At 30.0% G+C, this 25,574-nt stretch overlaps 1 protein-coding gene across 3 annotated transcripts in view; it reads right to left on the bottom strand.

Annotated features, from left to right (window-relative positions):
* The window catches only part of LOC116777489 (agrin-like), a 126,358-nt gene that overhangs the window by 48,098 nt on the left and 52,686 nt on the right, over positions 1–25,574 (bottom strand). Inside the window, exon 1 of one of the 3 annotated variants that reach the window (XM_032671096.2) lies at positions 15,237–15,875. The exons of the other annotated variants lie outside the window; for them this stretch is intronic. Coding sequence (XP_032526987.2) covers positions 15,237–15,756 — 520 coding nt within the window. The 5' untranslated portion in view covers positions 15,757–15,875. Of the gene's footprint in view, positions 1–15,236; positions 15,876–25,574 lie in introns of those variants that run through there. 3 annotated transcript variants of the gene reach the window in all.

Raw genomic sequence — 25,574 nt, 5'->3', positions numbered from 1 at the left:
GTGGAGTTCTGCAGCAGCTCTTAATTAAAGCACGGCAAAGCCTACCGGCAAACTTCGATTGCGCTGTCAAAAATCCGAAGAATTATTCAGAGAGTAAAATAACTTGCGCGATTTTAGACTTTATCGCGTAAGTTCAGGCGTATTAGCGAATTTATACTTTCGTATGCAATATGCGGACGTAGCGCTTTTATTAAAAACATTTTTCTATTTATCGACATTTCGTGTAGAGTGAAGATTATAACTTTCCTCTACCTATTTCAATAACAGTAGTAACCAAGTCTTCTGAATTTATATACGTAATTGTGCAAGCAATAATTATTTCTAAAATTATATCAGGCAATGTTATTATGCATCAAAATATAATCAAACGTTAAAATAATGAGACTTAATGATTTCCTTTACGAATTTCAAAATGATTTATCGTTGAAGTCTTTGAACAACGTACAGGGAAATAAATGGCTATTCATTTCACTACAACAAAACGAAACGTGGGTAGCCTGGGTTTGAAGCAGAGATTTGTATTGCCAACATTTTCTTTGTTTTTTACTATACAAAACGATATAGGTAATGTATAAGGTATTAAAAATATACATTCTCAAGTGCTTTATACCTAAATTTCATATAATAATCTTATTTCTCTGCAAAACAATTTTTAAATGTAATTTAATAAACAACTCAATCAACGGAGGAACCGAGGTCGTACTGGTATCTCTTAATTGGTTGATGCCATGTAAATTATTAAAATCGCTGACAACCTACAACAAGAACGAAACAGGTACTCGAATGTATCTTATTTCTTACTTGTGTGGAGTGGGGGAAATTAATTGAATAATTTAGACCCGTATTTGTCGAATGGTGTTATGTTCGCGTGGATACCCTCTAGGAACATCAGCATTAAACTTAAGGGTACTTACAGACGTTTTTTTAACTACAATAACAAAAATTAACAACTCAATAACATACAACTAAGTTCTTAAAAAAATTAACCATTTCAGTATTATTCCCAATTCAAACCGGTGGTCTTGGAAATATTTCAAAGAAATTCCTATTCATTATTATTCTTATTAATAAATTAAAATGGCATTGAAGCAGTAAAAGTAAACAAACAAATTAAAATTGTTTATTTCAAGTAAAATCACCCTAAGTATTGGAAACGCGTGTAGTTTACGACCTCTACGGAGTATGTGGACTAATTACGATACTTCTGCCTTCTATACAAAAGCGGTAAACTTAAAGGCTTAACTACAATTTACTCTACCTCTGTAAAATAAGCAAATTATAGCCCTTGTTTTCCATTCACAATAGTTGTTATGAATGCACTATTTTTACTCATCTGTGCGACTTTCATTTCTTGTAAACATAATTTAAAATTTAACGATTCCACACATTTCATTTGTACGAACTTGTGTCACCAATAGTGCTTAATTATTACATGAAAGCAATTTATTTATCGTTGATATATTACTGCAACAGGTAACAATAATTTTTATTTTTACTTGACAAATAAATAAAAAAATATTTAAAAGTGATCATATTATGTATTCTAAAATCCCCCATTCCCTCGTTTGAACATGTTATATGAATTATGTTATGTGAATTGTATAAATTAATTATAATTACATATTAATTAGATAATTAATAATCTCATAATCCCTCTTGTCATTCCGTAGAGCTCTCCGTGTCCCTTATCAGAATAAATTTCACATTTCGTGCAACAAATTTTAATACATAAACAATTTCGCTACCTTAATAATGCTTCTGAAATTGGCGATGCCTAGCTCGCTTACTTCATTTAATTGTTAATATCGTAGTGATCTAAGTACGCTGGCTTATATGGGTTAATGAGTTCGCTAGTAATTCATAGCGACGCGGAAGTCTTCCCCTGGTTATGAAACTGGTGCACGCTCGAGATGAGGCAAGTTATATGGGCGTCTGTCATTTATCAACCTTTCTTTTTAGTTCTAATGATACGGCTCATTGGGGCTTTGATTTTTTTTATTACGAAGGTAGTCCATTTATTACGCAAGACGTTTTGTCATTCCTTTCCTTTCCGCGGCAAGAAAATAAAACCATAATTGAATGACTCCCGCACCCACGTATAATAGACTAATGAAAGCAAACGTTTCGCTAAAACCTTTTATGTGATAAATGAAAAGTGTTCTGTGAAAATATAACGATGTTATAAGTTCTTTTAAAAATTATATGAAAAGAGATGTTAACTTTTATTTGTATTTCATATTAAAATATAATTTATGATTCTATATTTTCATATTACTATTTAAAACATTAACAAAATTTTGACCTCACACATACTCTTTATATACAAATTCTAGCTCTAAATTGTAGCTCAATTTGATCTCAATATATAGCACTACCTTATAATAAAACAAATGAACTCAAATGCTTGTAAGATATTCAATAGATTAAAGCCTCTAGTATAGGCAAGCGCAAGCACAGTCAGTTTAATTAGTGTTTAAACCTTCCAGACAAGGAATGAAAATCCTAAGCTGGCTTAAGAAAATATCATAAATGCACATTTTCCATTGTCTGTTGCTGCTAGGAATTTTTATCATTTGTTTTCTTTGTACAATAAAATTTTGTACGTTAATATATTTTTTTTAAAAGAAGCTAATAAACATATTAATTATTTAGAAGTGATTCCACAATGAAAATTCATGTTTTTCCTGAAACGGTTATATTACTTTCCCTTCGAATTGTGTTATTTATCCGCAATTAAAAGTCCTAGATGTAGACAGTACCTTACCATTATAAATACACCAAAAGTCGTTTAGTGTTTTTATTTAACTATGTCAGTAACACTTTGATTTCATATACATATATATATATATATATTCTTCTGTGAAATTGATGCTAGTTGCTACTTTATTTAAGCATTTAAATCTTGAGTCAGTATTAAAATAATTCCCTCTAATGGATGATATCTTGTAGTTGATTTCTAGCACAAAAATCTTTATGTATTAAAAACGCAATCTTTTGCGTACAACATACATAAACAAGATTTAAAATTGTGATTATTGTAGATATATCATGTGGCTTTTATTTGGTATTTCAAAAAAAAAAACAATAACCTCCTACTTGTATAACAATCATTATTTTTATTTCAGTAAACGTGTAATATAGTCTTTAATCAAATAATTTTTTTTCTTTTACATTGACCTGTTTGTTTGTGCTCATTTCTTTTTATTATAAGTAAACATGAAAATTCAACTGAAACGTAAGATGACACTATAAGTTGCCACTCGTAAATAAAATTCTTAGTTATTTAATCCATAATATTAGTAGTACACGTGGGAATAAAACGAAACTGTTTTCATATGTCCATTAAAATAAGAGTATAAGTAAATAATAAAGCAAAGACGGATTTTAGTATTTACTTCATACTTAAAGCGCTTAATTATAGTAACGTGTATGCAAAATGTAGGCCACTTTGGTCTTGATCAATACACCGTGATCAATATTGGACGATAGTTTTCAGTGATATTATTTGTTAATGATTTAAGCAAAAATTTGCGATATCATATAAATCCAATTTTATATTTATGTACATAGTAAAGCTTGATAGTATATCTTTAAAAATAAATACACTAATACTTACCATGTATTAAGTGTTTATGGATGAATATAACTCTAGAGGGTTGTTACTCTTTCATGCTAATACAACTCACTAGTTCTAGTTAAACCTTAACAGGAATAATTGTATTATAGTATATAAACATCACAATAACATGAAAGCTGCTGTTTGTCTCCAATTTCGTATTGTTCAAAACATTACTATAAAACACGTCATAACAGATCAGATGTAATTTGTATAAAGTCACGTAACATTGACCATAAATGGCACTGCTAGTTCGTTACCATTCCTATTTTGCTCAAGTCCAAACTTCATGTAATATTCCCCAAATTAACGAGTATTGAACGAATAAACGAAATAATAATTTAAATTTACAGACAAAGAGATATAAAGGAAGAAACGAACTTCAATTATTTAATACAATATAAATATATATACATGTGTGTAGATATATGTTTGCATAATATATTATATTGTATAATAGATATACGTTTGTATAGTTAAAATTATTATCCTTATGACACAATGTTGTCTCATAGATTTTATAAATAATTTTACTTTTAAGAAAACGTCGATATATTCACATACATACATGTTTAATGGAACAGTCGTATGCATTTTTAAATTGACTTTACGTATCATAAACTTTGTTCAATATGATCAACATTTTATAAATAAAAACGATCCTGATAGCATTAATATTCGTATTTTTTCATTTTATGAATTGCTACAAGAATTTATAACCAAATTAAATGCAAGCTTATGTGACAGCAAAGGACAAGGCGTAATATTATGTATTGTATATATTTTATTTCTTACTCCGAATATAGCTCAAATAAACTTTAACTAGTTCAAATAATTTTTATTATGTTAATATTTGAATGTCTTATTAGAAAAAGTAAATCGTTCCCAGTGATTTTAACTGATTTTTTTTGTTTAATTAAAATTCTAAATTTTGTAATTTCGTATTTATTTGAAATTCCTAATTACTTGTACTTCAGTCACGGGCGCAATAAATAACAAAGAGGTTTCACTTATAAATTTGAAGATTATCCATATCCTTCTCTATAAGTACAAGGATATCATTAAATAACATCGTAAATTCAGAAGCAGCTGTTATAGTTATTGACACTTACTATAATTCGTAGTAATAAAACTGTCGTAAAATTAAGAACAATTAATTATATTTAAAAGCTTGAATTGTTAAATAACTTATTTTTTGTCACCTTGAATAAAAAATATATGTACACCTTGTTTTGATAATCAATTTGCAATGAACAGGTGTGAAATACTCGTATGTCTGAAACAATGTTTGTCTTCCACTAGAGTTATGGACGAACGTCAGGAACGTGGCCAGGATCCACACTTCAATATGTCACTCATAACTGCCATGCCCTTGTATTATGACGTTATCTTGTACTAATATTACAATAATAGAGTTGGCAAGTTAAACTCTTGCTATCTCACTCTTTGAATAGATGTCTCTAACCTATATACTAGTCAATGCTAAATTTTATTTTCTTAATGTTTTCTTAATTTTGAATATACAAATTTCGTTTGGTTATTAAAAATACAATAAAATATAAATCGTATATAAAGTTATGAAGAGTAATAGCCAGAAAACAAAGTTCTGCAGAACCAAACCAAAGGATTTTTTTAAATTTTCCTGATTTGAACAGTTTTTCAGTATTTTCGCTGTATTTTTTTGTTTTTATGGATTATGTGTAAAATAATACAAAATATTTGTATATGCGAAAATAAAAACAAAAACGTCATAAAACAATAACAAAAAGAAAATTTTACAATATTCTATTTCCCAACACAAGTCTAAAATTTATTTGGAGACACTTAGAGGATTTCTCACCACTTTACCCAAATCCGGGTTAGACTGTAGTCATAGCATTTCTAGACTAATATGCAGATTCACAGAATAATTGGAAAATCTATTTTCAAACGTTATTACAAAGGCTACCATTCTCACCTCTACAAGAAAAAAACTTGTAAATATATATATATACTTACTGACTATCTTGCTCATGAATAAAGCTACAGCACGATTCAATAAATCAGATATTCATTGAATAATCCTATCCAGTCTGTTAGTAAAAGAAAATGTATTAAAGAAGCGGACAAAGTTATCAGAACTAGTTGAATTAACATGGACAGATGGCAAAAATTTCTGACATCATTAAAGGAGTCATCATGCTGAGAGCAATAAGCAAATACGCTTGGTATCTGCTGAGCTCGGGTTCGAACATTCTGTTATCGGACGCCCGATATTATCGTCATACTGGCCTAAGGTCCAGTTTATAACATTAACAACATCTAGACACAAAAATTATTAACAGCACATAAACGTATTCAATATATAAGTTTTTTCTGTTTTCAGTATTACTTCTGGAAAATCATTCTTAAAATTTAAGATAAACATAAATATCTATATGAAAAAACAAACAAAGGTTCGTCCATTTAAAGAATATTATGTAAGAAAGGCTGCTCAAAATGTTAAACATAAATATTAAATGAAGTCAGTATGACATTGCTTTACTCCCTCCACCCGCCTACCTCGTTACCCGCCTAACTCGCCAAGACCGCCAACGCCGACCCTGCCTAGCCGTGTTTCAGAGAATGTAACAACCCTTATCTACACTTTAACATGCAAACTCGGTTAGATCACGACAATCAATCCACTATTTTACTCTACACTTCTGTCCAAGTTTTATCTTTAGCGTTTATAGTGTTAGTTTTACTTGTAATTAACCAGATAGTAAATAGATTTTCTAATCAAATGTTAATTAAATAACAATTGAAATGGCATTGAATTTATTAGATACTTATTTCTTAAGGATGAAATCGTATTTATTGAATTTCTTTGTAATATAGCTGTGGAGTCAAATTGGAGCATTCTATTGTGAGGTGGAGTCGCTAGCGACGGATCGACCCGACTCCACAACACTTCCGTTCTGTAAGCGTCCGCCTAATTAATTCAATGATCGTCCGCATAATGACTTGCATGCGGCTACCCTCTGGCAAGTGCGATCTAAACTATCGTCGTATAATTTTCACCGAGCTATTAAAATGAATTCAGCAGGCCAATGTTTTTATTTCCATCCCAGCAAAAGTATAAGGCAATTTTTGGCAATCTCACTGCCATTTAACGTTTCCCCCATTAATCTCATGTTTCCGCAAAGATTGCATTTTAAACTTTCTGTTTGGTAGCATTTGCTTGTAATGTTTGTTCGCCGCGGGCACCGCTACAGAATTAAAATGAAGGTAGTGACGTACTTATAAAACATAAACTCCACCAATTTGATGTTTTAGTAAAAATAAAATAAAGCAAATGACTAAAAGTTTTCATGAGTATGATCATCGTTCTTACAGTAAGTCGCGATATGGAAAGTCTCTTTTCATAACAATATTACTGGCTACTTAGTAGGGGCTACTTATACAGCCATTTGCAGAGAGATTCACCCGACCTACGAGGTAGATTGCTGAACTTTAGAGATAACTTCAACAAACTTCGAACATTTTGACGCTGCAATACTTGGATAAGGTAAACTGACTGCTTTCATTAAGTTAAAGGATGCTCAAACATTACTAACATATATATGAGCATACTGCGTGAGTTAATGGTTTTACACTCAATTCATAATTTATGTATTAAAATGTTTTATAAGCAAAATAGAAAATTATTTATTTCTTCGATAAATTGCAAAACATTAGTAATCATAGTTTTATTTTAACAGTGAATAGAAAAGGCAACTCGATTAAGTCCATCAATTGATTCGACGCACCGTGTTCTTTTGAGGTATTACAGGTACACAAATCGATTTATATCTGTCTTGATTCAGATTGTTGCAAGATATGTTATTATATCGATTTTAAATACGTGGGAGTTCGGGGTATGTAAATAGTTATATTATTGTAAACACTTCATTGAAAATAAGTGTATTCTAAAATCTCATTGTATAATTTATATTATACAATGAGATTATTATGAGGTTATACATAAATATATATTTAATATAACATAGCTTTGTGTATACAAAAATATGCAAGTAAAATATTCAATACATCGTAGAACAAATTATGTCAGTAAAAAATACAAATATAATTATAATTTCAAGTAACAGCGTATAACATATTAAGTCATTACAGCAAGCTATACAGTAAACCAGCTAACGAGAGATAAGACACGTTATGCACAGCCAACGATTTGTTCGAAATTGGTACCACTCAGTTCACAAGTACTTCGATTCATAACAATATTGTTCTTCGTAGATGGTATAATATTACAATATACTGGACATAGTTATTATCATTTTTATAGTAATAAAACGTAAATATTAAAACAGTCATATATTATTTTATACCTAATATTATACTTAAAAAACTCTGAGTTTCATTCAGATCTAAAAAAGGAAACATAAAATTATCATAGATATCAGTCTGGATTGAAGTCGTCCGGATTGGAGGGATCAACGACGCACAATACTTCGGGATCACATTGTAAAGTACTTCAAGAAACCGCTTTCTCAAAAGAGGTCTCGCCTTTTTTGCAATTTATAACGGTTTCTTATCCAGATTACTTTCAACGAAAGCAGTTGTATATCAGTTTTTATTATATTTACAGCGTTGCACAAAGAAATGATTTATTAATAGCCTTATTACAGAACGTTCATGTTTTTTAAATCACAAACTTGTATTCGGTTTAACCTTTAGGTCCATATTTTTAATATTACAGTAACTGATCGTCTACCATTTGTTTTAAATTTAGATTTCGACTGTTTAAATAATAGCCACAACGACTGATGTCATAAATTTAATTATTTAAAGTCCAAACCATCTCATTGTTTTATATTAAACAGACGTGCCTTTATAACTACTTTTGAACTAGAAATTACTTTGTGAACTTTCTCACGCGCATTTGGTAATTATAATAATATAAAATATGCATTTATAGCTGTTTGGACTCAGTTAGTGGGTATTTGACGCCATTCAACGCGTGGGTGAACTAGCGTCGGACTGCGAACGCCAATCGCTATTGCCTCGGTGATTAACGATGATCATAAAATGAATTTAACACATAAGAAGAATTTATACGTCTGATTACGATTAATATATTATATAATAAATTATCCAACATAGTGCACGTTTCTTTAAAATTTACGAATTTCTTATTATTTATTGTAAAATATTCAAACACTTCCTTCTTTCGAGATCAACTTTTCTTTCTGTTTATTGAAAAAGGTTATACCATTGTTAATGTTTCATAATATATGAGACAAGGTCATCACTTTATTGATATCTTATATTCATTCGAACAATTCTATTGCTATCCTTATCCTTCCTTTCTACTGCGTAATGTAACAGGTAATTAACTTAACCGACATAACTATGTACAAATAATGTTAATAATAAAAATAATAACAGTAATCTAATAAATCAACATTTAAGTTATAAATTCTAACACTCTATTTTTTTATTGGCATACTTTATAAAAGATTGTGTTTGTTGTAAAAGAAATAAAGTCGTTTCCAAAAACTTTTATAATAACTTATGAACAAATAAACATTTAAAAGTAAATATTAAAATGAAAAACACTATGTTCTTTAATAATAATATCAAACATTTAATTGCAAATTCCATAATTAAAAGACTTTTAATAAAAACCATAGACTAAAAATATATAGACTGTATTATTACTTTCCATGGATAAAGATTCAATAGACGGAGAAAGTAAGCGGGAAACAAATTAACATTGAGTTGGTACGGAGAAAGTAAATCGAAATATTTTCAAAGATAACATAACAACTAAGACTTCATCCTAAGTCAAGACCATAACAATAATTGACTTAGAAGGCTAAAACCTGATTTAATATAATAGAAAAGCAAACAATAGCTATTCCATTAGGAAATCAAATCATATCGTAGACAGACAATTTCATTTAGTTGAAAACTGTCCCGTTTAGTGTTTACTCAGTATAAGTAAGGCATACTGGGCACGGAGCAGGGCAGCTTACATTGTGCAGGCAAATAAGGCTCGGGGAAAGCTAACCCTTACCTTATACCTACCATTTACTAAGTCTCTAAACCAATACAGACACGGGTTAGAGTTGTTAGAGGCACAAATGGATCTTTCAATTAACAATTTTGTTTAATTTATGAAGTTGAATATTCTCTAATTCCTTTTTTACTACGATTAAACGGGTACTTAACTTCGAACAATTTTGCAATCCGTAGCGTTCAAATTTTATTTGTTTATCAAAGCGAAATGTTAGTACTGAGCGGTTCTAATTTTAGAGTAGTCACATTATAATTTTAAGTAAGTTATAATTATTTATTATAGAATAGTATTAAATGTATTAAAGTGTATTCTAAGAATTGAGTAATATGCATTTAATTGAAGTTTTATAATCTAGTTAATCTTTGGAATGTTTAATTAAACAAACATGTAATATTTCTTATTTCAGTAACCAACTATAAAGACTTTTATCGAGAACGTTAATCCATTAAAATTGATTAGACCTTTCTGTAACCCGGAACAGTGAAGGCACAAAGACCATTCTAGAAACATTTAGCCATGCAGACATAGAGTGAAACAAATAATATTGTACATTAATATATCATCAACTTACCTCTACATACATTGCTTATCACTTTACCTTACCTTTATAATAAGTATATCATAAAATATCACATATTATAAATGTAAATAACTGTATCACGATACGTACCTGTAACAAAAGAATTAAATTATTTAGTAAACTAAATTTTACAAAATTTATATCTCGGCAAAGTTATAAAACTTGTTTCCCAAAAAGGCATAGACATGTCTTTGATGTCCTACACACAGTCAAACACAATGTTTCATACTAATTTGTGTTTTTAAATATCATGTCTCTCATATAAAAAACTTTTAATAAATTAGTTTACATTTTATAAAAAAGTAAATAATAAAAGTTTAATTTTAAAAGTGGTTAAAACACACAAAAGCAGACTTCAAATTTCACGTAAACGAAGCAGAAGAATGATATTATATTCTCTGTGATAGTACATTTTAAACATTCGCTTTATATTCATATTATCATTTTTGCGGGACGACTGAAATAACATTAAGGCTGTGATACTCTTTGTGCTTTTAAAATACAGTTAATTCAAAGATAGTATTATTATACATGGTCTGATACAACTTTATTTATCAGATATTATTAATCGGACTATTGCCTGTGAAAACAAACTGTGTTCATTGATTGCGACGATATCGGAGAATTAAAATCGCGGTGTACATTTGGATTAAAAATCATATTGTATGATGAGTGGGAGAGTCATTTTGATTTAATTATATTTTTAATAAATGTCCAATTAATCAGTGTCCACTTATAATTATCAAGATAATATAATAAAACCGAAAAAAAACTTATTATGATCCGCTTTCTCTGATTAATGAACAAAGCGTAAGCATGTCATAATGTCAGCTGTCAAATGAAGACTATAAATTATTATTAAATATGAAAATAAAATTAAAACCAAACAACTGCTGTAAGGCCTCTATAAACAAGAAAATAATTTCACAAGTAATTATGTTCCTTCCGAACTTCGCATATTTTTCTTAATATTAATTACATTCTTTACATTACAAATTAATCTACTATTTTTTTATTTTAATGTATGATTTATTCTCTTCCGAAAATTATAATTCCAAAATAAAAAAAAAATAAAGTCTTTAGAAAACTTAAAATTTGCAACGTAATGTTTATAATCTAATAAATTAACAATCCACCTTTATGCTAATTTTGTTAATATATTACCGCGCAATAGGATTCAATCCGACCCAAAAAAAAACGAATTGTATTGCCTCCGGAAGTGTGTGGGCGAAGACAACCATCACCGTCGCCGAACAAAAGAAAGGAATGTCGACTTACGTTTAGTAATAATGAATTCAGAACGATTAGGATCCATAAACCACCACACGCTATTATAACCACAGAATGAATATTCAATAAATACGTTAGACAATAATTTTAAAATAGAAATGTTAACAATTTTTAATAATTCCGAATTACCCAAAAGTTACGAGCAATAAAATTTCTATATAATAAACATTAAACGCAAACGGCAAAAATTAGTATTGTCGTTTTTACTGCCTTACCGATAAATTTTATTATCTTTCTCGCGGAAGGGTGTTTAAACGCCTACGCATTAATGGAAATAAGACCTTGTCACAGAAAGTAGTGTAGTATTTCAATTATATTCTGTCCAATGTACATTTACTTTATAGCTGGTGCTCCCCGTGACGTTTTACGAGCATACCATCCCTTTCTTTCTACCATTTTGCTTCTAAGGTTTGGGACACCCCGCATAATGGACGAGCGTAGGTAGGTAGGTACCTTTAAACAGTTTCAGCCATTATCAAATTCTATAATAAAATGTTTATGTTGGAGTGTAGATAATGTTGAAAATACATAAGTTTAATATGATATTTATTTAGGCCTGAATAAACCAAATGCTTAAGATTTAAATTCTTTTACGAAATAACTAAAAACGATTTTAGATCTGAAATCACATTTAATATGTTTATGTAGAAACACATTTTAACAATTAAGATGGTAACATTTGATATACATAAGCATTTAAAGAAGGTATGAAGTAGCCTTAGATTATGAAAATATTGTAGAGTTACTCATTGAAGGTGCGATCACTTAAAATTTTCATTTGATCTATATAAAATTTATATGGGTACCAGCTAATCAATACATTCTTTCCTAACAAAATATTTAAAACCCAATAAATATTTAAACGTCTAATTAAGAGGCAGCTGTTTTATTGGAACTGCATATATTAAAAATTACGTCTTTATTCTTAAATATACTTTAGTTAAGAAAAAGAAAACTTTTAAGTTTCCTCATGTCTTCTCCACGATAAACCTATAATATTATAGTTAAATAGTGTTTTAAATAACAAATATATGTATTATTTTATATATACCTAAGTATAAAAGGTGCAAAATATTTTCATATACCTTCATATACATGTATATTTTTAATTATATATAACTATAAAAACGAGGTAAAAATTAAGAGAATCCCTTTAGAAACACTTTTAACACTTGCTACGTAACCGCAGTGTACATCGTAAACTTCGTTATTGAAGCTGTAAACTTGTACGAATTTCATGTTGCTTTATATTACAGCACGAACATCCCCTAATGTGACAAAATGTGCTTTTATCATAAATATATTAATATTTAGAAGACTATTAACACAACAAAAATATAAGTATAATTCAAAATTCTTTTGAATCATACTCATTAAGTAAACAATTACATTCTACAAAGCATTATTCTTCTTGGAAATTGTACTTTGAATTCACGACATAGTAATAATAGAAGCAATAGAAAAGGAACACAAAATTTCAAAACTCTCAAATTATCTTGAACAATCATAATTTTGGTGAACTCAAAACAACAATAGACAAAAGATTACAACGCTATTATCTTCATAATTTGTACCGCTTTTCGATAATTATATTCGTAGGACAAAAATATGATCGGTTTTATAGTAGAATTTGAAAAGTTAAGAAATATACACTTTGTTACTTGGAGAGTTTCATAAAACTGAATTATGGCTATAACCCTAACTTGGTCTTAAGGATCCTCGTAAAATGACATCTTGGATGCTTATAGGACACGTGGAGATGACTGCGGTTAAATTTTATTGAAACGCACCCGAATACAATAGCGGTATGTAAATTGGGTAACCAAAAAGACTACGAGGGACATGAATTTTTAAATTGACAATTATGAAGCAGTATGTGTATTTATCGTTATTCATTTTGTATCCTTCTGAAATCATAAAGAAGTAAATTATTTAGAGTTCTTTTTTTCTATATAAGGTTAAACGTTATAATCTGTTGGGAAAAGGTTACGCGGTGCGGTTTATTTAGTGATGCCCACGCAACCTTATCTGTTGTGTTCACACACAGGAATTTACACGTGCTTGCAAGCATAGGCAGCTCGTAATAACGCAATCGTCGTATTCCGCCAACAGCGGCAGCTAGTCTCGAGACAATATACGTAGCCTCGTATGAGTATCCGACAACAGGCCGAACGTGGGCGACCTGCCGCAACCGGCGCATTTTTATAACCTTTTTATTCCATTGTCACTAGCGAAGCGATGTGACCGAAGGAAGAATAAATTTTATTTCTTATCTAAATGTCAAATCGTTCAGTTTCGATCGAATCAGTTTCCAAATAGTTTTAATAAATCTCCTTTTACGGTGTATGGTGCGCTGCGAGCATATCTCTACGCATTACAGATTCATGCTGCGAGTTATCGTGTTTTATTCTGCTGTTGTCGGTGCGGCTGTATCTGTGCAGCAACAATAGATTTAATTGAAAGAGTGTCAATAAATTTGTCTTGTTGTCCTGGCACTTCGCTGGTGGTCCCAATAAGGTCGATACTCGAGCAGCTATGTGACTTTGCGGACTTAGTTTGAGCGACCCATGTTTCGGGGGACTAACGTTCGTTTTATCAAACGCCGACCTTGTCTTCATTATTATAAATCTTTAAAAGGTTCTTTTATCAAATAATCGAAGTTTTATCTTGTCTTGTTTTATGTAAGATTAAATATTTTTTATCTTCTATGTTACTTTCCTACCAAATAGGTTTTTAAACCATTACTTTTAAGAAAATATTTTAAGTCGATTGTGTGCATTTTTGTGCTTTGAATTTGTTTTCTCACGATAAGACCTGCCCACGATATGTTTCTCCGAAATATATTATGACTAGAACATAAAACTATGTCTTCATAATTTTTAATGTTATTGGAACTAGATAAATTTATTTCTTTTACAAGCTAAACTTACTATTCTCGAAACCTATGGTTACTAATGGTTGTGGATTATTTAATTATTTTTATTTTAGAGTTTTCTTAAATAAAAGTACAGGTTAAGTGTTAATTTAAGGTTCATTCAAAGTTTTCAAAATGATATTATATTAAGATTAAAAATAATCTTTCAAACGTAAATTATTTATTGTATACAGTAATATTTTTATACATTTTGATTGATTTAATAATTATAACCAAATAGAACTGTAGTGACCATAAAACCCTAGCTAAGTGGTTGTATAACTGCAGTCCACTTTTGGGTCTAACAATTCACACCCGATAATCATCTTTGAGATAAAACGCCGCCGGTGTATCACCGTAAAATCACACCACTATAACATTACTAAATTTAGACGCAATAGTCATTATGAAAAGGTAGGATGTTTACATTTTAAACTACTTTTTAAAAGTGAAGAGCAAATATGAAATGTAAATATTTCTATTGCAATTAAAACTCTTGTCTCGTTTACAGTTTCATTCGCAGATCTATGTAGAGTACAGATAATGTATGAAAGCTTTTATCTATATAATAAAGTTTGGGCGCTGTGGTATTGAAATATTTTAATTTCATTCACATTTAACAGTGTTTTTTATTAAAATGTAATTATTCAATTTATTTTTAGTATAACAGACATGTAAGAAAAGTTAGATTTAGAAATTTTGAATCTCTACTATCAAAGTATTCGACTTTCCAGACATAATAATGCAATATTATTGGTTGTTTAAGGTAATAAAGCAATATAAATAAAATTACCTTTTATGGCAGCTTTTAATCCTCGCATGCGATCTAGATTTAAAGGTATGGGGTCTATCAATAGTTTTATAGGTGATAATCGCTCCCCGAAAAGTATTGCTGACCATCCTTTCGACACAGAGCACATTTTTCTCCACGGACCACCCTCAGCAAATAAAGATACACTTTTTGAAGAATTTTTACACGTATTCGTACTCAATAAATCACTAAATACACCGTTATCATCTTTTAATATTCTTCTTACGTACACCTTAAAAACGCTTCCTTTTCGATTTTCCTCACCATTATTTTTTCGCTGAACATTTGAAATTTTCCCAGTGAAAATAAATTCTGATGCATTTACGATACGCCTCAGATGTTTCACATTCTTAAATATCGTTGTATTATAGCACGTTGGTATCAAATCATTGTTTATTTTAATGATGGTATTTCTTTTCTTAACATTTTCTTTTAAATACAAATCGGCAGATGTGAAATTTATAGCAGCCAGTATGCATATTATTTGCATAAAATTTTTCATTATTATATAAGATTAAAATACATGTCTTTAAAGTTATTTATGTATGTCAAATATCAAAGTCAATGTTTCGCAAACCTTGGAGAAAACGGTAGGAGAGCGCGCGCGCACCTCGCCGCACTAATAACAACTGAAGGCTTTATCGGAAGGCCGCTTGCTGTAGCCTGTTTTCGTTATGTTTGTCTTTTATTTCTTAACTACAACTTTGGAAACCATATACAAAACACGATAACATTTCAATTCCTAATATGTTAATTAAATCTTCGTATAACGTTATTTAATATAAAAATAAATAAATTTAAAAGTTCTAAAAGATGGAAGCCCAAACAAATATTACGTATGTCAAAAATTATGATAATTACCTATTATAACAATGTATTAAAAAATACATATTAAACGAAAAAAAATCTATTATTAGGAAATGCCTTCATACTATTACGTAAGAAGAAACCAGAAAGTTATACAGCATACTAGTACTTTATGTAATTTTATAAATCACAACCATGCAAATGGCAAACACTAAACACCTACACATGTTATTAGATAATTATTAAACAAGTAATACTCGTCATGGTTTTATAATTTTCATATTATTTACAATTCGAATGGAATACTTGTAGAAATGCTTCAATAAAAATATTAATAAAATGTTTTAATTTTTAATCAAGATATTACATTGTAAGCTGAGCAAAAATCACATTTATTGGCGCTATTAAAAATAAAAGTGTAATAAGCGCATACTCGTTCAGGAAACCTGTTAAGCTATGGGTGAGATCTTAAACTAAGTACTCGATAAGACCTTCCTTATATTATTCATTTAGAAACTTTATCAGAAGTTTCGATCGAGGATTGACGAAGTGGTATGATCAGAGTTAGAATATGCAATATTAATTTCTTAAATAACTTTATATCTTATCAAATTTATAAATTAGTTTATTTATTAAAAGCAAAAATATTTCATGAAGAAGATTTTAAGTATTAACAATTACGGATTATACTACGGTGCTTATTCTACGACAATAAATAGTTTGCGTAGGAGAAATCGACCAATAGTCGTGACAGTTGTTGCAAGGCTATACGTTAATTAAAATAATACGTGAACATGTTAGAGCATTTTATATTTGTAACAAAGAACACAGTCTATTTTCGATAAATCCTTTTCAATTTATAACGATTATTCAAGTCGGAAAAAATATAATTTATGCATTTTATTCCCATAGAATACAATATGAATGCGAAATATAGTGTGATTGCCTGTTTTAAATCCATGAGGATAACACTTGTGTGTTCTTTATTTTGCATGACCAACATAGTTTTATTAATGTCCCTAAAAATTCCGACTACTGAAAAAAGCGATTTAAAAAAATAGTTTCAGACTGTAAGACAGTTGAAGTAATTTTTATTTCATTGATTATTTTAAAAAGTCGTTTAATTTTGTCGAATTATTTATATAATTTTGACTATAATTGAATTGTGATCCCCTTTCTAGTTCATTTTACTAAACATATAATAAAAATAGCGAAAAAAAATTAACCAAGATATATTTCCATCATCAAGAAGATTTTATTTATATTTTTTTAAATAGCGCTCATAATATAAGAGACGTGAGTAAACATTGTGTTTCTTACCTCCAGACAAAGGGATCTGATTTACACGTTGTTAACATTATTGTATAATCAGAGCACAAAAGTTCCACGGAAGAAAGCTATTACAACCAACCTGACAGACGTATAGATATAAACGGTGAACAAAGTTGAATAAGATCTTCATTTACTTTAAAATGTTTGTTCTTATCTTAAATCTTCGAGTATTTTCCATGCTAATAATTTAATTTAAAATTAGGGTAACAATATTTAATAAACATTATTTGTCAGTAAAATGCAGTAAAATTTATATATATATATTAATTACTTGAACAAACCCAAACAAAATGTATTATACTATTTGCTCCTTTGTAGTAGAAAATGGCCTTTTACTTTAAAAATTCTACAAAACATAACTAGAAACCATTTCATCTATATAAGCTTAAGAGATTACTTTAAATTCCAGTATCACGTACCTATACAATCGTAATGGTTTCATTGAGGGATAAACTATTTTACGTATGCGTTTTGCGACTAAGGCATGTGCTATCCGGAGCGTGTCTGATCCATACAAATAGCCAAATTACGTTGAAATGGATACTTCAATATGAAATTCACCTTAATTGAGAGTTGCATTGATAGGTCAGGTCCCGTTTAAATATCGGTATGCAATTCAAACATAGCTTTGGCACACAACCATAAATAATTGCTTTGGTGATATAGGAACGCTCTACTTAAAGTGAACATGAGAATTTGAATGGAACTTAAACAAACTTAAGTTTTCGTCTCCAATATGCCGTTGGATGAGCAATCGCTAAGTTCCTGTGATGCATTCATACCTCCTAAGCGAAGCAAATATCGCTGCGTCGTGTCCTGTCTTAGTATTCGTTGATTACCTTGAGTGCATAACATTCTTAGGCTTAAGGGTATTTTCTAACATCATTATGCAAATTTCAGTTAAAAGCACGTAGTTGAGTTCTGTTTGCGTAATGTATCTAAACATATGAACGTCCATAATATTTTATGAAAGTAAAATTTCAAATCAGACTTAAAATAAAGGAGTGCAATGTCTTATAAGACATAATATTCGGCTTATAAGACATATAAATGATGATATTGTCTTTCAAATTATTAATGGGTAAAAAGGTGTGCCATAAGAAAAATTAAAGGAAAAATGTTGCTTCATGCGGACTAGGGTCGGACGACGGTCGACGTACAACTCCGCCAAACTGGAGCTACCACCATTTTGTGAACTCTGAGAGATTTAAAAAAGCTCTAAAAATTAATGAACCGACGGAAAACTGGAAAACGAAACAATTTCATAATGAAACAGTTTATTCTTACTTTGTGAAGACAACTAGGTAAAGCGAGACATTGTTCTTAAACTTGTAGGTAGTAAAAACATTAAAGCTTTAATAAAAACACATTATTTTACACGAGTGCAAAATTCATTACTTTCATTATATTTGCTGTAATAATTTAGTATTACATTTTTTTTTTTATTGTTATACATATTTCATAATGGTAAATTACTAAGAGATATGTGTGCATTAAACCGCGTTCTGAATACTTAGAAATATTATTTACACACATAACATTATGACACAGTCGTGACAAGCGCAAGGCGTAGTATAGCAAAAATGAGATGCCCACGCCGAGAAGCGAGATTAAACATGGAGCCACCGCCTTCGCATGCCAACAGATTTAAAATATTATCAACGTAAACTCACTCGATGAATATAATATCAAACTTAGAAACAATGTTATATGTATTCAAATAATGTACAATCAAAAATTTATACAACACGACAGGGCTGTCATACAAAAACATTTTGTGTTACTCCATATTTAGGGATTATAATAAATGTTTTTGTTTTCATTATTATACCGATTACAAAAAAGTTAAAAAAATTATTCAATAACATTTTTCTTGTATGCTGCCGTGAAACTTACATGGACAAATAAAATCTATAAAACAAGAGTCTAAAAACAGAAGGACTAATTTTGTGTCGAGTTATCAATAGTGTGACGTCAACCCGATTCCTAATATTCCTGATATGTTACGACGACACGGTAGAGAAATGTACTACAAATTGCATTCGCGACTGCAATACCGCTCCAACAAAATACCGCCTCATCGATTGTTATTTTCTCTATTGTTAGACAGAATAAATGCGTGTTATATTTAAATTTAGGCAATATAAATTTAATATTTTTTATCCAATTCGTATTTGAAATCGTTGAAGTATAACGCATTATCTGAATAAAATTAGCAAAAAAAAAAGGAAGCAGTGTTAGATTTAAGTAAAAAAACTTTAAGAGGGTATATCCATAGTTATCTTTCTTCCCAATCCGCAGAAGTGTCACACGGCATGCGAAGAGAAATGGTCCACAAATTGCGTACGCCTGACTACGTCCCGCGCTACAGCACTCCCCGACGACTACATGTACCATATAACTAAATAAAATGCTCTCCATTTTGTACTTATTGTACGGCGACATGCTAACAAAAGTTTTATGCAACATTGATGATATTTCATTATAACAAAACAACTCTGCAAATAAAGGCATATATAAATTATACATCTGGTTGCATTTTAAATAGTAATAACATTGTTTCTCTGAATTAATTATCGATAATTTCATTCAAAAAACTTATTAAATTCAAACAAGTTTGTTTAAAAAGTAAATACACCTATTATTTTCATAAAAAATACTAAACGGTCGTCATATTTACTACGAGTATTTTTAAGGTATATTTAATGGGGCTGTTAATTAAGTTACATAAAAATTCTCTTTAGGCGTTTATTTAAATTTCCGCTCTTAATAGCAGTTTATGAAAGGTTTTAAGAATAAAACAATCTGTTTGAAAAACCTCACGTAACCGTATAACAAAAACAAGTACAGAATGTTAAATGTTGTGTAGAAACGTAATGTTTTTATAATACTGGGGGATGAACAACGATTATAAATGAATGTTTCAATTGAAATAACGTGTTTTAAAGTTATTGTAAAATTCGCCATATTTCGAATACTGTGAAGTGATATTTAAAACGCAAAGACTTTTCTGTTTTTATCCCAAAGCTTGAATAATGTTTAACAAATAAAACCAGTCTGGCTGAATGTTACGAGGAGAATCAAGGACGCTTTAAAAATATACTCCTCGTTCAGACGTCAGGACAATTTCCCAAGCATTCAACGTCGACATTCTCTAAGAATAAACGATTTGGAGACAAATAAACATTTCTTCTCTCGTTATTATCCCCTACTTGCCCTTTGTCCTTTCAAACAAAGAGAGTATGTGAAATAGTCAGTATTTATTATTCTAGAATACCAACATATTTTAACACTCAAAAGACTCTTGACGTTCTACCTTATTAGATATTTAAATGCTGAATTATTCTTCAGCATTTTGAAAACTAATTTATTCAATAGAATCAATATTTCTTGAGCTGGCTATTAAAAATTCATAAAACGGGTCTTTTTCAGGCTTGTATAATAAACGTTACATTTACGAGACGTGTGCGGTGACCGTGCCAAACCGAAATGTCAAAGTTAGGTAGAGGCGTGAAGAGAACGCGAAATTGTGTTGACGCAGTGACCGCGCTCGGAACGTTGACGTTGCCTGTGGCGCGGTACTTCGCAGGGTGGTCCTCATGCCTCAGCCCACTCAAAACAATCGCAGCCAAGCCATCATCGCTGGTATAAGCGGCTCATTATTCACTAAAAGCCCACCGCGTGCCCGTTCGGGTAATTGGAGGCTTTGAGCCTTTGCACTGGGCTTTGATGCTCTCTTGAACTGTATACCAACTATACGTTGGATTATTATTTGCACAATAAACAATGTTTACGCTTCACACAATCCGATGAGTTATTTGCAAAACCATGACATTCATATATTTCCTGAAAATAAGAGTTTTAAAACTTTACTCTTTATAAAAGCAATTTAGTTAAATAAAGTCCACAAATCAAATAAGCACAACGAATTAAAGTGTTAGTAAAGCTTTTGAGCGGCAGATGTTATAAATAGCTTTTGACGGGCGTCCACTGTCACAATAGCTTCAAAAGTGAATTACTATGTAGCATTTTAAAATATTAGCTTTCCATTTTAAAAGCTGACAATGTGTTGGCAGTAATATTCTCGCTGATAATAAAATTAAACTTCTGTTACCACAATGATGTTTTTTAAGAGTGTGCTGTTTTTTTTTTTACTTTTGCTTAAAACCTACACAAATTTCATTGACATTTCGACTTATATGTCTGCCTTATGTAACCGAATAACCTAAGATGACTTTAAGGTTTTAATGTAAGTTAAGTAAAATAATTGAAATGCGCTATATTTATGTAAGTAACTTGTCATAACTTTCCAATTAAAGTTATATGAAAACTTTCTTGTCTCTTCCATTACTCATTAAGAAGAATGTTGTCTATAGTTACAAATTGTTAAAACTGATTAATTGCTATTAAAGATATAGACAGTTTGAGACTAACTTGCAATCTATAACTATAGCTTCGAGGTATCAAATAAAGAGCGATCATTGTTCATTAATTAGTGAGATTAAGAAACTCCAATCGACAATGGTTCATTGTTCTTCGGAACTTGCAGTAATCACATTGTACTTGATTAAGACGTCCAATCTTTATTCCAAGAATTTAAAATGTTCTTTTATCTGTACTTTAATATGACCTCGTTATGCATTTTAACATGCCGCATTAAAGTAACGTCTCACTCATAATATTATGTAGCAATGAAAATAAAAAAAAAACTTCGTAGGGTCTGGCGCCTGAATTAATCGAGTTCCAATTTTATTAAATACTTTTTTCGCTTACATCTTTATAAGGACATCCTATTGGAAATAAATATTTAACGACATAAATGATTTCACTTAAATTATTTACACTTAATACAAAAAAAAAAGGTAGACAAAAGTATTTTAAGATTTTTGATACCAAAATAAATAAATTATAGGATATTAAAACATAAGTTCAATAACATTTTGTCCACCTATGAAGGGGCTATATTTATTTAAGAAATAATATTTAAAAGTAGCTCACTCGAAAGCTGTTTGTCACCATTGCCTTCATCCCGTCAACGCGGGCTCGTTATAGCGAGTCCGTGGCCTCGGGTCTCTGACAAACTTACACACACGCGTGTCATTCTCAGTGATATAAAATTTTCAACCTTAATATTATGAACATGGGACAACTTCTTTGCTAAAGGACGACACACGACGCTACAACCCACCTTCCTCATTACGTCTGTCGGCGTTATTGCCATCTCGAAACATCAGTATATGCCGCTCAGAAAAATATTTACATGCTCCACAAATATTTGATATGGAAGGTAAAATACATGCACTTAATTATTGCTGTTATGATAACGGTTTAATTTTATCCCGTCGACGTTGATTAGTTTCTAAAAATGTTTTTATAAAGTATTTAACTATACATTTTAATTTTCTTCCCTTCGTAGATTACGATATCTTTGAGGCAATTGAACCTTATGTGAGGATTGCAACAGTTTGATTTGGCTTATCTACTTTTTTTTAAATACGAGTTCGATAAAACTAAATATCAGAATAACATAAAAAAATCATAGGTATGAAATTATTTTCTCTCATAAAAATATAACTGAACTATGGTTTATTATATTTTTACCAATATCGTAGGCATGTATATAATTACATATAATTTTTAAAAATCAGCACTATTTTCATATTATTCCCAAACACAAATAAATAAATTCCTTAAAAATACAGGAGCTTAACAAAATTTGTTTATATTGAAGCTAATCTATTGTTAATTAATTTAATAAATGAAAACGGGCTTTCCAAATCTGGAAGTCAGATTTCAATGACGTCAAAGCTTAAATCTAGTTACAAGAGCTTGCATGTATATGACTGACTTATCCTAAACGTTTTCAAGCTCGCCCCCAGTGACATACGTTAAACGTTGATATAATCTAGCCTATTACTAGAGGACGAAGGCTTCTTTGGACTCGTGTATGTCAAATACTAATCTATTTTATCGATGTATGATGTAATGCGAACTATCTTATAAGATTAACTACTACTAACAATAATTATGTTTTGTTTTAATACCCTCATTTTTTTTTTATAAAAAGATGTTACATTGAAATGTTCAATATATGGTTGTAATTTTAAACAAAATGTATAAAAAAATTTACTTTCAATATGTTTTAAAAGACATATCTATTTATTTTTTTTATTTACAGTACTTTTCATATCAATGTCTACCATTTTTAATATGTGGTTAAAATTAATAGATTGCAGTGGATTTTTTCTATATAAGCTGTCATTAATTTTATCACAATACGATGTCCAATGGCTGAGCTCTGTCATTAAACGGATGCCTCATATATACAAGAACCGCAACAATATCCTATGGACGGTACACACCTTACTTCTATACACTTCTGAAATTGTAAAGGTAGCATAGAGAAACCATAGAAGAGTATGAACTGTGTTTATACATGTTTGTATCTGTGTAGTAGCTATACACTGAGATTGTATGTGTCACGTCCGGCTCCAAATACCGTGAGAGAATAGAAAACAATAGAGACTCCAGGACCTTAAGGGTTTTAAGAAAACAAAAAAAAAATAAGGACACTGTGTCGAGACACGTAATCCAAACAGATAGATCTTACTGTCATATGAAGTATGTAGTAAAAAGAAATAAAAGTCCCTACGACTTTGAAATGATAACAGCATCATTGTATGATGAACAAAAAAGTAATCTAACAAAGCTATCGCAATATTAAAATGTTTCCGAAGTTAATCCACTAAACTGTAGGCTATGATGTCGCTATTGACAAAAAAAATATTAGCACCTGCAATACCGTAACAAAATAATACTAATCTTATTTGAATATCGTAAGTGATTAAATACTATTTATTACTACAATATCAACTAGGACTAATACTGAAAACTTAAAGATTTTCAAGTATTACTTCCGTATAAGAACTATGGTTTAATCCAAAAAACGACATATTCCACCCACGTTCCAATATTCAGTGTGGTGATCACGTAGTAATAAACAAACCCTCTCCTATTATGCCTTTACATAGAATTTATAATTTCCTGGCTAAAACCGAGGATTATTAGACATTGTTAAAAGAATATTTGGCATCGAATGAAGTATATATATATGTACATATATGTATGTATATATATATATATATGTACGAGATTAATACTTATAAATGCTACTTATTAAAAACTAAACAGAAAGTGTTATACGTTTTATTTTAAAGATATAATACATGCAGTTATTATAATAATAGTTGTACGTTTTGCGTTATGATCCTTTTCACGGTAATTCAAGTTGGTGTGGGTGAAGACAGATACTGGTTTTCTAGATCATAATGTAGATTCTAGTTCCATGCTATATTTCTAGAACACTTCACAAACTAGTGTCCACTACCCACTAAGTTCCACAGTTAGTTGGTATCGTGGCTTTATAAAAATAATCTATAGTTGCTTAATAATAATATAACATGTATTAAGCTATAAAATATGTCAATCTTATTAAAAATTACCACCCAGTATGTTTTATTTAATGAAAAATATACTGCGTCTACATTCAGTAGCATTAATCAGGATTACAGCACGGCCTGTACATTTTAATGCCTACCTTGTCTTAATTGAGACGCTTAGACTCTTTTTGTTTTTTATCGCATTATCGGGATATAAAATGAGAATTTGTAAAATCCCTTTTACCTTGTTCTTTTCATTGCATTTGTTGTCTTATGAGTGCCAAAATTTTAAGAACCATACAACTGCCACAAAAATAAGTTTTGATGTAAGTAAAGTGACTTACAATAATTTTGATGTATAAGTTATTGTTATTGTTTCTTATAAAATAAAAATCAATTGCCATTATCTTTGAAAAAAAAATCCTTCTCTTACTTAAAAGGAAACTATTGATCAATTAAAATTTGACACAGCAAGTTCAGATCGGTTTTATATATACTATTAAAACGCTCTGACAGTTTAAAATAAAGTTTTTCAATTACACTCTATACCACTTTAACGAGTTTAAATATAGAGAAAAAAAAACATAAACAATATCTAAAACCGTCATAACGGAGCATGTTCAGTTGTGAAAGTATAAAAGAAAGCAGAAATAATCGCATATGGTGCTTTTCAATAAAAGCAGTGGCGTAAAACTGGGCTATTGGTTTTTCTTTGAGTCGTAATTTAAAACAAGTCTGAACA

This window comes from Danaus plexippus, chromosome 6, assembly GCF_018135715.1.
Source record: "Danaus plexippus chromosome 6, MEX_DaPlex, whole genome shotgun sequence".
Classification (NCBI taxonomy): domain Eukaryota; kingdom Metazoa; phylum Arthropoda; class Insecta; order Lepidoptera; family Nymphalidae; genus Danaus; species Danaus plexippus.
Note: the sequence above shows the minus strand (reverse complement) of the source record. Positions and strands in the feature narration are given on the sequence as shown.